Raw genomic sequence first — 16,236 nt, 5'->3', positions numbered from 1 at the left:
GGAACGGGAAGAACAGACTAAACACAGTCGTTATCAGGGTGTTGTTGTTCAGCTCCAGCCTTGAGGCCGCAGCTGGCGCCGAAGGGATAGCCACATTATGATGGTGTTTTTTTCTTCTTTAGTGCGAACAACTCATGAGAATTTCAAGCTGTTTTTAACAGTCCGACACTGGTCTCTCACTGGTTTCAATCCCAGTGTCAGCCTTGTGGGGGTTTGAACAGCCGGTTCCGCTTTCTTAATTCTCCGATCAGCCAGAACCCTGTTACCATGGTTCTGAATAGGTAGATATCTTCAGCGTCTTCGATCGACAGTCCCGCCAGGCACACGATCCTCCATTGCTGCCACCCGTCCATCATGTATCCAGCAGGGAAAGTACCTCCAGGAAACTCAGGCTCTCCCGAGCCCAGACTTCTCGTTGAGAAAAGGGTGTCAGTAGCATTCAGGGACCAGTTGATCGAATCCATAATTCTCTTTTAGGTTTTAGAGAACAGACTGTGGGAGAGTGTTCAGGGAAAAGTAATACAAAAAACAGGGGACTAGGCGAGGACATAAGAGCTAAGCAGGAAAGATAAGGGAGAGGAGGAGAGGAGAAAAGTGCGACCGCCTTCACCGAGAGCCAAGAGAGAACACCTTGTGATTTTATGACATCATGTTATAAGACATTAAATTATTATAAACAACATTATCAGATTCTCTCCATATCATGTGTATTTATGTTTGTAAGTGGCTTACAGTCACATTTATTATTATTAAAGATAAATACACTCAAGTTCATGCAGAATAAGTTTTTTTTTGTATTTATTATCTCGTTATCTAGTATTAAGTCTTAATATCTAATGTGTGTTCAGTCATATCTTCGATGTCAGAATAAAAGTCTTCACTGAGCGTTTGATGATGTCAAATGATCTCAGGTCTCATGACCTGCTGTTGGACAAACTGAGCTTTGACTCTGAATGCTTCACACTTGTCACACTTTTAATTTCAGTTTGTGTCCCTGATGTTTGTCGTCTTCACTGTGGATGTCTGATTTCGTTTTTCAAAGTTTAGCCTGCAGATGTGTTACAGTGTCTGTGTGTGTGTGTGTGTGTGTGTGTGTGTGTGTGTGTGTGTGTGTGTGTCTGTGTCAAGAGGTGTCGTCATGTGATCAGCTGAGGTTCTCAGTTCAGTTTCGCTCATCTCATCATTGAGCTGCAGACACACACATCGGGTGAGTTTTTACTGTTTTTCACTGAATTTTAATCTCATTTATGACCTTTAAATTTAAACAAATTAGTTTTTAAATCTAATCTGAGCTTTGAATGAAGCCTCTGTCTCACACAACATATCACACAGCGCTCACTGAGTTGTCTTTATTTAACCTCATACTGCGGACAGGCTTTTATTCTGAAGGCACATAAACAGTAAATTATTGTTGTTTTTAGCCTGGCAGACTTTTATTTGGAAAGTCTTTTATTGTAAATATTTTTGCAGATTGAGGTTTAAATTTAGTGAGAGTTTAGTCTGTGGGTGTGGTGACAGACCAGCAGCTGACACTGAACCATGTTCATCTCATATGTTTCAAAGTAAAAGACACTTCAGCAGCTGGACGTCCTCAAATCTGATTATTTATAATTAGAGCCAAAATCAAGCTTAATCTTTTTGAAATTGTGAGTTGTGTCAACAAAAAATACATTTTCTTTTATGTTTTTTTTTAAAAAAAATTTAATTAAAAAACAAACCAAATACTTATGGAAAAAATAACAATACACATTCAAGAGAAAATTTTAAAGTATTTATTCTAATTTTTGATTTTTACTTTATTTTGTTTATTATTTTACAGCAGGGGTGCCAGCAGCTTTATAGCTTCTAAAATGATCAGGTCCAAATGATCTGCCTACTTTAAAAAATGCTCAATACATAGTTATTCATACATATATTTAATTAAACAATATATGTCATGTGATCTCCTCACGATACCTTTGTGAGCTGCGGGTGGATTGACAGACTCGGAGGTGTTTGTGGATTTATTATCATTGTTTTTCTAATAATTATATTTTTTCATATCAGTTTGAATGCATGATGTTCTTTTGCCTCAAAGTATTTCTAAATTTATGTTTAAATATTAAAGACTTACTGTGGCTGGCCAGGCAAAATATTTTACTTCTGATATATTATAGCTTTTTCATAAATATATTGGGGGGGTTTTCCTGAAAAAATATGTTGCTTTAAAATATTTCCAGCTTTTTGCTTTAATAGGAATTTACTATTTATTTATTAAGATATCTTTTTCAAATTTCTCATTATACTGAATTATAAAACCTTCATTTTGTTTGTCTAAAATGTGTTATCACAAAATCTTGTTCTAAAGATTTGTTAAGTGAAAAGTTTTTTTTATCTGAAAACTTTTGTCTTTTTCATGCTTTTATTATCAAAGTATTATATATGCACTATATTTTTCTAGAATATTTTATTCATTACCTCAAGTATTTCTAGAATATCCTTACATTTTAACAAGTTGTATAACTTAAAAAAAAAGAAAACCTTGTTACTAAAAGCAGAGGACCAACAACGAAACCCTGAAGAACAACTGCCACTTCATATGACTGTTTGATTGATTGTTTGTTTGATTGATTGAGTGATTCTTTTAGTGTCATGGAGCATAAGCTGGATCTTTCCCGTCTAACGGATGAAGAGGCCAAACATGTTTGGGAGGTGATTCAACGAGATTTCAACCTCCGCAAGAAAGAAGAAGAGAGACTCGGGTACTCGTTCCCACACTCAGAGTTTTCATGTACAAATATCAGAAACATTACTAAAGTTTCAGGGTGTTTTTCAAACTGAAGCTGAAATATCAGCATTAATAATAGCACACAGAAAATTCTTGCTGCAGAAATAAAACAAAATAAATAAAAAAATGCTTTGAAGCTTCTACACATTTTAATGGAAGTTTGAATATTGTATGTATTCAGTGTTATTAAAAATTGGGCAAAAAACGGACAAATCAAAAATCAATCAATGTAGAAAGAATCAGAGAGTGAATTAAGTCCTTTTTAAAACTGATTAAGCATCAAATATGTTGCCAGGTTAGTGAAACAAAAGTAAACACAGTAAAAACAAACAAACTGAAATGAACTTCAGACATTCCCTCAGTGAATGTAGTGAGCACAGTGAGCTGTTTTTGGCATGCTTTCCTCTCAGAGTTGATATTTTTAAGTCTTAGATCAGGGGACTCCAGGTCTCGAGGGCCGGTGTCCTGCAGGTTTTAGATCTCACCCTGGGTCAACACACCTAAATCAAATGATTAGTTCATTAACAGGCTACTGGAGAACCCCAAGACATGTTGAGGAGGTCATTTAGCTATTTAAATCAGCTGTGTTGGATCAAGGACACATCTAAAACCTGCAGGCCTGGAGTCCACTATCTGTGTCTTAGATAAACCCCAGACTTTCCCAGACTTTCTCTCTGTGACTCTGAAGCTAAACTTTGTGTGAGTCCTGGAGTTTGAACTGTTTTCGTTCATGTGAAGTTTGCAGGAATTCCAGCGTGAAAGACGTTGTTGTTGTTGCACTCGATCACGTCCCGGTCACACGGAGTTGCCTCACAAAGACGCTCTGTGTCTCCTCCAAACACTCCAACTCCCATCAGCCCCCGGGGGGAGGGAGCAGCCTCACAGGGACTCATGACTGGAGAGAAATCATCAGGAACATGTTGTCATCTTCATCCTTTAACAAGCATACAAAACAAACCGAGAAATCAATAAAAACTGATCAGAATTCAACATTTAAAACTATGAAAGAAGCCAAACTGAAATCAGTAAGAAGACTTTTTTTATACTGTGGACTGATGAACTGGAAAGGTGAGGAGTTCAGACTTTTGGGAGGGGTTTGGACTAGAGTTCAAAAGGAGCACACTGCCAGCTCCTACCAGGAGGAGCAGGCCTGATGTAGATCCGGGACAGCAGGAGAGATCAGATCCTTGGGCTGGCCTGGGAAGGCCTCTGTGTTACTCCAGATAAGCTAGATGAGGTAGTTGCAGAGAGGGAGGTCTCTCTCCGTTCCTGTCCCTGTGACCCATTGCCAGATAAACAGATCTGATTTGCAGTTGTGGTCGTCGCATACTCTGAAGGTTTTTGTGGCTCAGCCCCTCCATGGTTCTCAGTCTGAGGCTGGTGGGCCTCCATGTGGACATTGCTAAAGTGATGGATCACATGAAGCAGGGAGAACACACGATTCATTCAGAATTATTGAGGGGCTGTGGGTGAGTCACAGATTGGTCATTTATCTTCTTTATGACTGCTGTTCCCTCTCTTCTCTGTGAAAATGTAAAGAACCGAAGTCTCACGTTGTTTTTTTTTATCAGTTTAATAATTAGTACCTTCACTCAACAGTCCATGGTAGCTCCGTCTCCAGATGGAATCAGCTCCTTGGTTCTGGTTCTTTTTCCTTTGTTTTTTATTCTACCTGTCAGCGAGGTTCAAGGTTTCTATAAGATCACCTGGAGTGGAATTTGAGTTGTTGTTTGCACCTTGTGATCTGGAGCTTTGGATATTTGGCATCAGCCGACCTTTCAGAGAGGTAACCCGTTTTTGTGGCGCATGCTGCTAAGGTTTGATCCTTTGGTGCTTTACTCTGATCACGAGCCTGATTGAATAAAGATCTAGGCACAAACCAAACATAGCCAAACATCTCAAACACAGATTTACCTACTCTTTGTTCTGGAAAGCAAATCCATCACCACACTGTTCTTGAGAAACGAAATGTCAACGCCTTTGTTTCTAGTGTTTGATCTTCCAGATCTTCATCATCAGGTCTTCCTTCAGATCCTCAAAATTCCTCAAGAAGTTCTCTGTTATGGTTTTAGTCGTTTGTGCATTCCTTGGATTGGTCAGAGTGTTCTAATTTGATGAAATCTATGTTCATTTGTTATATTTGTTTAGGGAGCTGCAGCTATTTTTGCTGAAGTTTCCAAACCTCAAGGTCTCTACTCCATGATGAACTCAGGGACTATCTTTTCATGTCTTTTGCAGTGAGCTGAAGAATAAGATTGAGAAGGAGGACACAAAACGAGAGCTGCTGGGCTCTCAGAGCAACTTGTCCGACTCGCTTTGTATCCGCTGCCTGCAGCCCTTCAAGTTCCTGGTCAACAGCAAACGCCAGTGTCTGGACTGTCGCATGTACACCTGCAAGTCCTGCAGCCGCTACAACAAGAAGGAGCACGGCTGGGTGTGCGACAACTGCCGCATGAACAGGTGAGCCTCCGGCAGCAGAGAGCACTGCGTCAGCGTAAGCTCAGAGTTATTTGGTGGTCATGGTAGTTTCTTTCATGGTAGATGTTTATTATATTCTCGATATTCTGCACTTGTGTTGTTCAGGGTGCTCAAGATCGGGACTCTGGGCTGGTACCATGACAACGTGAGAAACCGTTTCAAACGCTTTGGTAGTGCCAAAGTGATGAGGTCATTGTACAAGAGGCTGAACGGAGAAGGTGAGTTTGCCTTATGTTAAAGAATTCAGAGATAATGAGTCAACTGTGAGCTTTTTTAGGGTTTTATTGAGGTTACACGCTAACAGACAACTTGTGTTGGTGCTTCAGGTGGGCGTGATGATGACACGCAGAGTATGCCAGATGTCCACAGTCGTGAGTTTCTTAAATGTTTTACTATTAATAGATTTCAATTGGAAATTTTCTTCCCATTTACCATGCTATTTATATGTTACTGTCAAATGTTCCTGGTAATTATGGGCAAAGGTTCAAATTAATCATGTAAAGGTAACAGCTGCTGGTCCAAAGCTAAGACTCACCAAACATCACCGGGACTTAGCCAATCAAAAGAACGTCTGCTCAAAGGCTTAGAGTAGAGAGTAGAGTACCAGAAAGTACAATGACTACCAGAAAATTAGAGGTCATCCAGGTCTTTAAGACATTCCTGCAGTTTAACAACCGTATTTTCCGCACTATAAGGGGCACTTAAAATCGTTTATTTTCTCAACAATCAACAGTGTGCCTTATAATGCGGCGCACCTTATATATGAATTCTGGTTGTGCTTACTGACCTCAAACCCATTTTATGTGGTACACAGCACTCACAAATCTGTCGAAAGTGATTTAGTGGCGATCGTGGCTCAAGAGTTGGGAGTTCGCCTTGTAATCGGAAGGTTGCCGGTTCGAGCCCCGGCTTGGACAGTCTCGGTCATTGTGTCCTTGGGCAAGACACTTCACCCATTGCTTACTGGTGGTAGTCAGAGGGCCCGGTGGCGCCAGTGTCTGGCAGCCTCGCCGGGTGGATGACTGCTTGTGTAAAGCGCTTTGGGGTCCTTAGGGACTAGTAAAGCGCTATACAAATACAGGCCATTTTAGTATGACTTTGGTAAGCTACGAAGCTGCTTGATGTATTACAGCTACAGTAGTCAGGAGCCTTGCGGGGTAATCTGGGTCCAAAACTACGGTAATTGGTGTGTGTCATCTGGCTTATAGATAATGTTGTGTGTGATCTGCATAGCAGTGAAAATACATGTCTATTCACATGTACAGTGGGATGCAAAAGTTTAGGCAAACTTGTTAATAGTCATTATTTTCCTGTATAAATCGTTGGTTGTTACAATAAAAAAATGTCAGTTAAACATATCATATGGGAGACACACACAGTGATATTTGAGAAGTGAAATGAAGTTTGTTGGATTTATAGAAAGTGTGCAATAATTGTTTAAACAAAATCAGGCAGGTGCATAAATTTGGGCACTGTTGTCATTTTATTGATTCCAAAACCTGTAGAACTAATTATTGTAACTGAAATTGGCTTGGTAACCTCAGTGACCCCTGACCTACATACACAGGTGAATCCAATAATGAGAAAGAGTATTTAAGGGGGTCAATTGTACGTTTCCCTCCTCTTTCAATTTTCTCTGAAGAGTAGCAACACTGGGGTCTCAAAACAACTCACAAATGACCTGAAGACAAAGATTGTTCACCATCATGGTTTAGGGGAAGGATACAGAAAGCTGTCTCAGAGATTTAAGCTGTCTGTCTCCACAGTTAGGAACATATTGAGACAATGGAAGACCACAGGCTCAGTTCAAATTAAGGCTCAAAGTGGCAGACCGAGAAAAATCTCGGATAGACAGAAGCAATGGTGAGAACAGTCAGAGTCGACCCACAGACCAGCACCAAAGACCTACAACATCATCTTGCAGCAGATGGAGTCGCTGTGCATCGTTCAACCATTCGGCGCACTTTACACTAGGAGATGCTGTATGTGAGAGTGATGCAGAGGAAGCCTTTGCTCCGCCCACAGCACAAACAGAGCCGCTTGAGGTATGCTAAAGCACATTTGGACAAGCCAGCTTCATTCTGGAATAAGCTGCTGTGGACTGATGAAACTAAAATTGAGTTATTTGGGGATAACAAGGGGCGTTATGCATGGAGGCAAAAAAACACAGCAAGAAAAACACCTGCTGCCTACAGTAACATATGGTGGTGGTTCCATCATGCTGTGGGGCTGTGTGGCCAGTGCAGGGACTGGGAATCTCGTCAAAGTTGGGGGACACATGGATTCCACTCAGTATCAGCAGATTCTGGAGACCAATGTCCAGAAATCAGTGACAAAGCTGAAGCTGCGCCGGGGCTGGATCTTTCAACGAGACAACGAGACACTGCTCAAAATCCACTAAGGCATTCATGCAGAGGAACAAGTACAACGTTCTGGAACGGCCATCTCAGTCCCCAGACCTGAATATTATTGAACATCTGTGGTGTGAGTTATAGAGAGCTGTCCATGCTCGGAAGCCATCAAACCCGAATGATCTAGAGATGTTTTGTAAAGAGGAACGGTCCAAAATACCTTCAACCACAATCCAGACTCTCATTGTTGGACAACATCTTCCACCCCATGCATGAGACTCTGACAGCACTGAGCAGCTCCTTCAGTGGCTGCAGCACCCACGGTGTGGGACGGAGAGATTTCACAGGTCTTTCCTCCCCACTGCTGTCAGACCCCACAACAAAGACTTCAACTGATTAAACACATCCACACATGTGCAATAGCAATAACACTAAGTGCAATACTCTTTCTGGCATCGTTGTATTATACTCATATTGTATATAGCATTTGTATTCTATTTTATTCGATTGTATATAGTATTTTATTTTATTTTATTTTAATTTAATTTTATTCTATTCTATTGTGTACAGTATCTTATGGATATATTATTCCAGTGTTTTTTTCTTCTAATTTTTCTATGCAACTTTGCACTGTCCACTGTAACAAAACAAATTTCCAACGTGTGGGACTAATAAAGGTTATCTTATCTTATGTTATTGGAACCTGCAGGAAGCGTTTAGAGGCTGTAATTTCTGCAAAAGGTGGATCTACTAAATATTGATTTCATTTCTTTTTTTGTGGTGCCCAAACTTATGCACCTGCCTGATTTTGTTGAAACAATTATTGCACACTTTCTGTAAATCCAATAGACTTCATTTCACTTCTCAAATATCACTGTGTGTGTCTCCTATACGATATATTTAACTGACATTTTTTATTGTAACAACCAACGATTTATACAGGAAAATAATGACTATTAACAAGTTTGCCCAAACTTTTGCATCCCACTGTATAATGTGAATAGATTTGGTCCTAGTAAAGAACCTTGTGGAACTCCATAATTAACCATGTGGTATACATACAAATGTGTACACATTAATAATGATTTGCTTTTTTATAAAGCACTGTTCAAAATTAACTGTGGAATCAAATGGTTCAAAAGGAGCATCATCTAAAACTAAAACTGGACAGAATAATGACAAAACATGTTGCATTTTCAGACGCGTATAATGGCAATGAGGATGATCAAGGAGAATTCGAGGGTCAGCGCTACAAAGTGGTAATAAACATAAAAGTGATAAAGATGTGATTCTACATCTGTTTTATGAAATAATCCACATTCAGGCCTAACATGATGTGTTTTCAGATGAGGAAGAACAAACGTCTGCTGTCTGTTCATCCTATGGACTTTGACAATGAGGATTATCTGCCTCACTCACGCCGTCCGTCTGTGCAGGTAAGTCAAAGTTATGAAAAGCAAACATAAAAAACAGAGATCTAAAACCATGTGTGTAACTTTGGATTCACAGCAGCAGCAGGATGATCGGTACTATAGGAATGACGTGGACTACGACCATTACAGCCACAGAGGAAACCGCAGGAAGAGCCTGGACCGATATGCCATGAGACCTGGTCAGTATACCAGCATACCGGTCTTCCAGCAACATGGTGCAGGTCCCAAAATACACAACCAATTTCACATGTCCAACAAAATAAACTGTTTAAACCACTGTGGTCTATATGGGGGTTACTGGGGCCCACAGAATCTGTCCACCATGATTTACCTTCCCACAGAAAACTTCTGGGAGTAACCCTATGGAAATGCGGGAATTAATGGAAATGCAGTTTGTCCCGTAGCTGTTTTCACTGGGGCTCCACCTGCTGTCTGTTGCAGGAATCACAGCTTTTGTTTCACAGATTTATCACATCAAACAGAGGCCTTCAAAACAAGCCTGTCAGACTGGATAGGATAACTAATCGCAAATTTTACTTATTATCAGGTTTAGATAAAATTTCTACTTTGGATGTCCGACATGCTGCTTTTTATTTCCAACATGTACATTTACCTGAATGTTTTTACTTACCTGTCCATCTTTGTAGATCTGCATCCACCTGAGTGTTTTTGTGTATTCATGTTTACCTGTGTTTGTTATCAGATGACAACGGAGAGAATCGGATGGTCCGGACTCGCTCTCTGTCCAAGATCACCTCGTCGGTGGCTCGGCAGCAGTACGTTGACACATCAGATGAGGAGGAGTACCAGAGGTACCCGCAGATGTCCCAACAACCACCCCACCGCCGAAGGGGCAGTAGAACCTCCTCCCAGGAGAACCTGGGACAAGCCCCGCCGGTAAGGACAATCAACCAGTCACTGGAAGTTAAATTTTGGTGGCATAAACATTGGATTTTCTTCTCTTGATTCTTGGAAAACCTGTTTTAATTCTATGTTTTGCCTTTTAATTCTATGTTTTGCCTTTTTTTCTTCTTCATGGTATTTTGTTCAAAAAAGTTTCAGTCCATATAATCTCAGCCATAAAGAACCAGGAGATATTGTTAACTGACATGGAGTCTTTTTGTCATACAAAATCATCTCCTTGCTGTTCATGTTGATTTTACATTGCAGATAAATGAACTGAGCAAACGAATGTTGGCCATCGAGAGTCTGCTGAGCCGCCTGGAGGAAAAGATTACACCTGGTGTAAACGAGGTGAGATGCGATGATGATGTGGGATAATGTGAGATCATTTCCTGAAACCAGTCAGTACAAACATTCTGTAACTTTGTTTTACAGCAGGCATCAAATCCATCAGCTCAGAATGAGGAGGAGAAACTGAGAAGGAAGCTTAGTGAGCTGGCGGGGAACCTGAGCGATAAGGGCCCGTCATCAGACGACGAAGCTGGGAAGAAGTCCTTTTCTGTGGGTAAAGGTTTGGCCGGACTGAAGGGTGGCCCAGCAATCGCTCTGAACTCCCGGAAGAAAAAAGAACTGAGCTCATCCAGTGATGAGATGCCCACCGAGGCTCAAAAGGTAGGAAGACTGATTCAGTCCACTGTTTACAGAATTCATTGAATTCCAACCCATAAATCCAGAGAATGGGAACCTGGAGGTTTCTCAGACCACCAGTGGATCCGATGTTATAAAAAGCTTACTTTTGGATCAGTGCACAATCATTTAATGGCAAATTTGTTTTTAACCTTGTTTTCAAAGAACAAAATAAAGTCTAAAAGGTTTTTAACTCTTTATTTTGTCCGATGTCTCATAAACATCCAGGTTCCCACGTGTGATACATTCAGTGCTTCTACAGCATGGCTTGGCTTCTCCCCAAAAACGCTGTTTTACTCCATCTATGATGGGTCTGAACACCATGTTTCTTCTTCATTCTCATGTTTTTGTCCTCATCCACTCCTGAAAATACTGAACGTTTCTCTAAACTTCTCATTGGTTTTCTTATTCCATCTGTGACAAAAAAAATAATAATGAGAAATGAGGTGTGGTTCCTGTCCTAGTAAACCCACGTCTACAGACTAGATGTCCAGTGACCTCCTGATGGAGGAGAACTCTTTCTGATGCATCACGGACTAGTCCTCACTAACCTGCTGCCTCCTGCATTGACTAACAGCCGTCTGTTAGGTTACTGTTACTGTGAAGCTCAGCAGCTACCTGCCTGGACCACATGACCCCTCACCTGTACAGGTGTTCACCTAAAAACTAAACCTCTGCTCAGTCATGTAACACCAAACAGAAGGAGAAATCTGTAAAAGCACTGAGTGTTGGGAAACCTCTTCGTCTGCCTCTGAATCATAGCTGGGGAATCAGCAGGATAGTTTTTATCACTGTGGTCAGGTCTGTCTGAAACACATGCCACCATTTTAGGAACAAAAGGTGTGCACCACATTTAAATGTAGAAAGGTTTTTTTTATGTGCAGAGTCCTTTTTAATCGCAACATGACCTCCCAGAGACACAACTCAGACACAAGAAATGCTGTGGTGCTGTGGGGCATCCAGCCCGGTAGCTGCTGCAGGATGGGATGTTGTTTTCCAGCTGCTAACATCTGTCCCTCTACATGGCTTTCAGAGATCGACTGCCGCCGCCCTCTGTGACCTCACCACTGAGGTCCTGAGAACCATTAATGCCACAGAAAACGCTATGGTCGAGTACGGCCTCTCAGAGCCGATCGACAGGTCCCACTTAGTAGGCACTGACGTAAAGCAGGCCGATGATGCGTTCAGGGAACTTGAGGAAAATGTAAGCCTCCAACATGAACTGCACACCTCATTGTCCCTGAAACCCAACCCTCTACCTCGTCCGAAGCATGACGGAAATGTCTGGACTGGCTTTAACCTTCCCGGCTGTTGTGTGTCCGTCCATCAGCGACAGGGCTGGTGTCGGTCAAACACACTGGGTCCAGTCTCAGTCCAGTTTGAGTCCAGTTACAGCAGTTCTAGATTTAGGAAAAGGTTACGTGATCATTTGAAACATGCCCCAGAACAGTTGGTAAAACCAGGTCTATGCTCATTATTGTTCAATAGCCTTAAAGCTATCAGTAAAAATGACCCGTTAGGAGAATGTGTACAATATAAGGGATTTGTTCTAGTTTCATCATCAGGTCATAATGTCATGATGTAAAGATCCTCATGACTGAACTCTTCATCCTCTGATGAGACCAGGTCTTCTCCTGTTACCTGTTCAGTGATTGAGTCAGTCAGAGAACCAGTGTGTTTCACTGATGCTCAGGCCTGTCTTCATCATCATCACCATCATTCTCAGTGGTCTGGAGGCGTGTCAGCTGACCCAGGGTCTGTCCTGTTACCTGTTTAGGTGTACATCACGGCCGGTCAGTCCTATGAGCTGGAGTCGAAGCTGCGGCAGCTCGAGCAGAGTGCCAAGAATCAGTTTGGAGGGGCGACGGACTCGGAACTGTCGGAGCTTGAGGACGTGGTGGCACTGACCGCCGCCAGAGTCCAGAGTGCTGAGAGCGAGGTGGGTCAATGGCTTTGGATGTACATGGTCATGTTTACGCGGTGTCTAGGAACAAAATGGCTGATACTGGAATAAACACAAACAGGAAGCTTTTCAAGTCTTCCTGTTTTTAATAAGCAAACCCAACAGTTTCCCTTCATGTTTGTTCCATCTGCAGGTCTCTGATATTGAGAGTAAAATCGCTGCTCTGAGCGCCGCCGGATCCAAGAAGAAGGTCAGTGTGTGAGGAAATGATGTCAAGGTTACATTAATGTGTGCTCACTCACAGGAACAAATAAAAAAGTTATCGGGTTTCAGCTGTTAGACGGTCATCACTTTTCTAGTGTAACCTTTTTGAAGGGAAACTCAGAGCGTAGACTGGACTGAGTTACTGAAGAGAAATGAGAGAATAAAGAACACATAACCATTGTCCTATCTTTGTTTGGCTTCTGAGCATTTTAAAACCTTTGTGTGTTACTACCGTTTATGTCAGAACCGGTGCCATAATGGCACTGGATATTGGTACCCATCCCTAATTTTAACATGGGAGTATATGAGGACTGAGTCACTGCTGGAGCCTCTAGTGGACACCAGAGGAACTGCAGGTTTTGGTTTTCAGAGGTAGACGGTTGACTGGATGCCATGTTAGCTGCATGGAAACAGTTTCTTTCTGACATCACTCAGGACTAAGTTAAAAACTTCCATGTTTCTTTGCAGGTTTCAGGAACTCAGAGAAAAAAGTCGACTCAGGATTTTCAGAGTAAGAAACACACTCACGTTGCTTTCTGCACGTTTAAAGTGAAGAAGCTGAAACATGTTACAGTCAGGTTCAAGGCCATGACATTACAAAGTTGTGATGCGTGTTCGTTAACAGCGAATAACCGCGTTAATGATCATTTCTTGTTTCAGAAGCTAACGGCACTCAGTGGAAATCCAGCAACATGTTCTGAAGCAGAAACAGACCTTCAGCAGCTGCTGCTTGCTCCTCTTCGTCATGAAGCCTTCATCATAGAGCAACTCAAAGAGCAACTTTTATCTGTAACTGCTGCTGCTTATGTGTTAGAAACATAACACATGATTACAGCTGGTAGATTTAGACAAAATATGAGAAAAAGTGAAAAAGTATGTACCAAACTAAATGAATATTCAAATGTACAATCATTACAATATTTCTTTGAAGCTCAGAGGCAGCTGGAGAGAATTACATGGAAATGAAGTAACATGAAAATGTTTAAAAATGTATAAATCCAAAATATTTCGTTTTAACACTGACAAAGTTTCGGCTTGTCTCAGCAACGCAAAGCCCCCAGCATCCAACATCAGCATGGAGGAGAGGAAGGCACTCACATCACTTAGTGATGACAACAACATCATCATCCTTCCGGCAGACAAGGGCAAGTGCACAGTATTGCTAAACCAGAAAGACTATCATGAGAAAATTTTGTCACTACTCAGTGACAAAAATACTTATGAGCCCCTGAAACGAGACCTATGAAGTGGTTACAGGAAGAGGGTGACAGACTGTCTGAAGCAGTTAGAACAAGACAAGGCTATGGACTTGATCTCATAACACAGGCTATACCCAGGGTAATCAACACCAAGTCTGTATGGTTTACCAAAGATACATGAACAGGATGCACCTTTAAGACCGATTGTCTGTATGATCAACTCGGTCACCTATAACAACCCAAAGTTTCTGACTTCGATCCTCAACCCGCTGGTAGGCAGCTCTGAGCACCACATCCAGAACACCTTGGATTTTGTTGAGAAGGTGAGAGATGTCATTATGGAGGCAGATGAAACCATGGTCTCGTACGACGTTACATCTCTTTTCACTTGCATCCCAGTCACGGAAGCGTTGGAGGTAGTAAGAGATTACAGGATGACCCCAACCTTAGCAACAGGACCACTCTCAGCATCAGGGATCATATTTTCCACATATTTCACATACAAGGGTCAGTGTGCCATGGGTTCCCCAGTTTCACCCACTGTGGCCAATTTGTACATGGAAGAAGTGGAAAAGAGGGCTTTGCTATCCTACCCTGGAACACCACCAAGCCATTGGTTCAGGTATGTGGATGACACCTGGGTGAAAATCAAATTTCAGCACGTACCACAATTCATGTATCACATTAACTCGGTGGACCGACACATCAAATTCACCAGGGAGGATATGAAAAGTGGCAGGTTAGCCTTCTTAGACTGTGAGATTTCCATCAGTAATGGGGGACATCTAAAAGCTAATGTGTAACGGAAACCTACGCATAGGGATCAGTATGGCGCGATATGGCAGCCTCGCAGCCTGTCAGTCTGCCCCAAGGCAGCTGTAGCTACAACTGTAGCTGCCTCCACCAGTGTGTGAATCTGAGAGTGAATGAATAGTGGAATTGTAAAGCGCTTTGGGTGCCTTGATAAGTGCTATATAAATCCAATCCATTATCTAAGGTTTGACTCTCATCATCCACTGGAGCACAAACTGGGTGTCATCAGGACGCTACAGCACAGGGCCAACACCATCCCCACAGACACAGCAGTCAGGGAAGCAGAAGAACATCACATCAAGAAGGCCCTGAGTAAATGTGGTTATCCTAGCTGGACATTTGTCAAAGCTGGGACGGCACCTAAAGAAAGCTCCAGCCGATCCAGGAGAGAAGGGCAATCAGTGCCTAAGCAAAAACCTGTAGTGATCCCGTACGTGTCAGGAGTATCAGAACAACTGAGACACATTTTTTCTAAACACCAGGTCTCTGTGGCTTTTAAACCCCAAAACACGCTGCACCAAAAATTGGTCCACCCCAACGATCGGGTCCCCCGATACAAACAGAGTAACATAGTGTACGCTGTTAAGTGCAGGAGGATTGCCAGGACTTATACATCGTGGAAACCAGACACCCTCTGGTGAAGCGGATGGCACAACACAGAAGAGCCACCTCGTCAGGCCAGGACTCTGCAGTCTATTTACACCTACAAGCCAGTGGACACTCTTTCAATGATGAGGATGTAACATCCTGGACAGGGAGGAACGCTGGTTTGAGCGCGGAGTCATGGAGGCCATTTAAGTGAAAAGACCATCTCTGAATCGAGGAGGGGGCTTAAGGGTACATCTGTCACCATCTTACAATGCTGTGATTGCAGCCATTCCCCAACTCTCTGTGAATGGTACTAATGGCCATTGATCAGTGGGCTTTGATCGGTGGTCATGAGTATTTGCATATTAATGATCAAGGAACTGACTTCCCAGCCCATTGTTCCTCCACTGGGCTGGTTTCAGTCATTATGCAAATGTCCTGTTTATAAGATTGAAACCTGCAGTCAGCTGAGACTGAAGACGTCAGTTGGATGAAACATTTCTCCCACTGAAAACGTCCAGATGAACAGAATCAACTTTTGGTGACTGACAGAAGACAGATATAAAAACTTTATTTCAAAATAAAATCTATTAACTTTAAAACCATTTCTAAACTTAATCTCCTCTGATGCAATTTGATTGGCTCAGACAGACAATTCACTTTTTACTTTTATGTTTAATTCTGGCACCACTGAGCTTCTATAGACTTTGGTCAGCTGTTTATTGAACTTGTGTTTGTATCACTGCTGATATGATCAATAAATTTTAAAATCAAACCCTGTTCTTATTTGATCCATGTATTGATTTTATGGATGAATGGTACTGATCATCAGAACTGATCACATTTAGAG

At 41.9% G+C, this 16,236-nt stretch overlaps 1 protein-coding gene across 1 annotated transcript; it reads left to right on the top strand.

The window, feature by feature from the left end:
* The first annotated feature begins 2,631 nt into the window (after positions 1 to 2,631).
* mlpha (melanophilin a) lies at positions 2,632 to 15,063 on the top strand. Its single transcript, XM_084953525.1, has 14 exons — positions 2,632 to 2,741; positions 5,006 to 5,227; positions 5,351 to 5,463; positions 5,572 to 5,616; positions 8,797 to 8,855; positions 8,943 to 9,032; positions 9,106 to 9,208; positions 9,733 to 9,926; positions 10,200 to 10,283; positions 10,368 to 10,604; positions 12,397 to 12,558; positions 12,716 to 12,772; positions 13,255 to 13,297; positions 13,447 to 15,063. The coding sequence occupies exons 1-14, from the start codon at positions 2,632 to 2,634 to the stop codon at positions 13,485 to 13,487; spliced, it is 1,560 nt and encodes a 519-aa protein (XP_084809651.1). The 3' UTR covers positions 13,488 to 15,063.
* The last annotated feature ends 1,173 nt before the right edge of the window (positions 15,064 to 16,236 follow it).

Source organism: Perissodus microlepis, chromosome 15, assembly GCF_051167445.1.
Source record: "Perissodus microlepis isolate ML-2025 ecotype Zambia chromosome 15, ASM5116744v1, whole genome shotgun sequence".
Classification (NCBI taxonomy): domain Eukaryota; kingdom Metazoa; phylum Chordata; class Actinopteri; order Cichliformes; family Cichlidae; genus Perissodus; species Perissodus microlepis.
The sequence above is the reverse complement of the archived record's forward strand: the minus strand, read 5'-3'. Positions and strand labels throughout refer to the sequence as shown.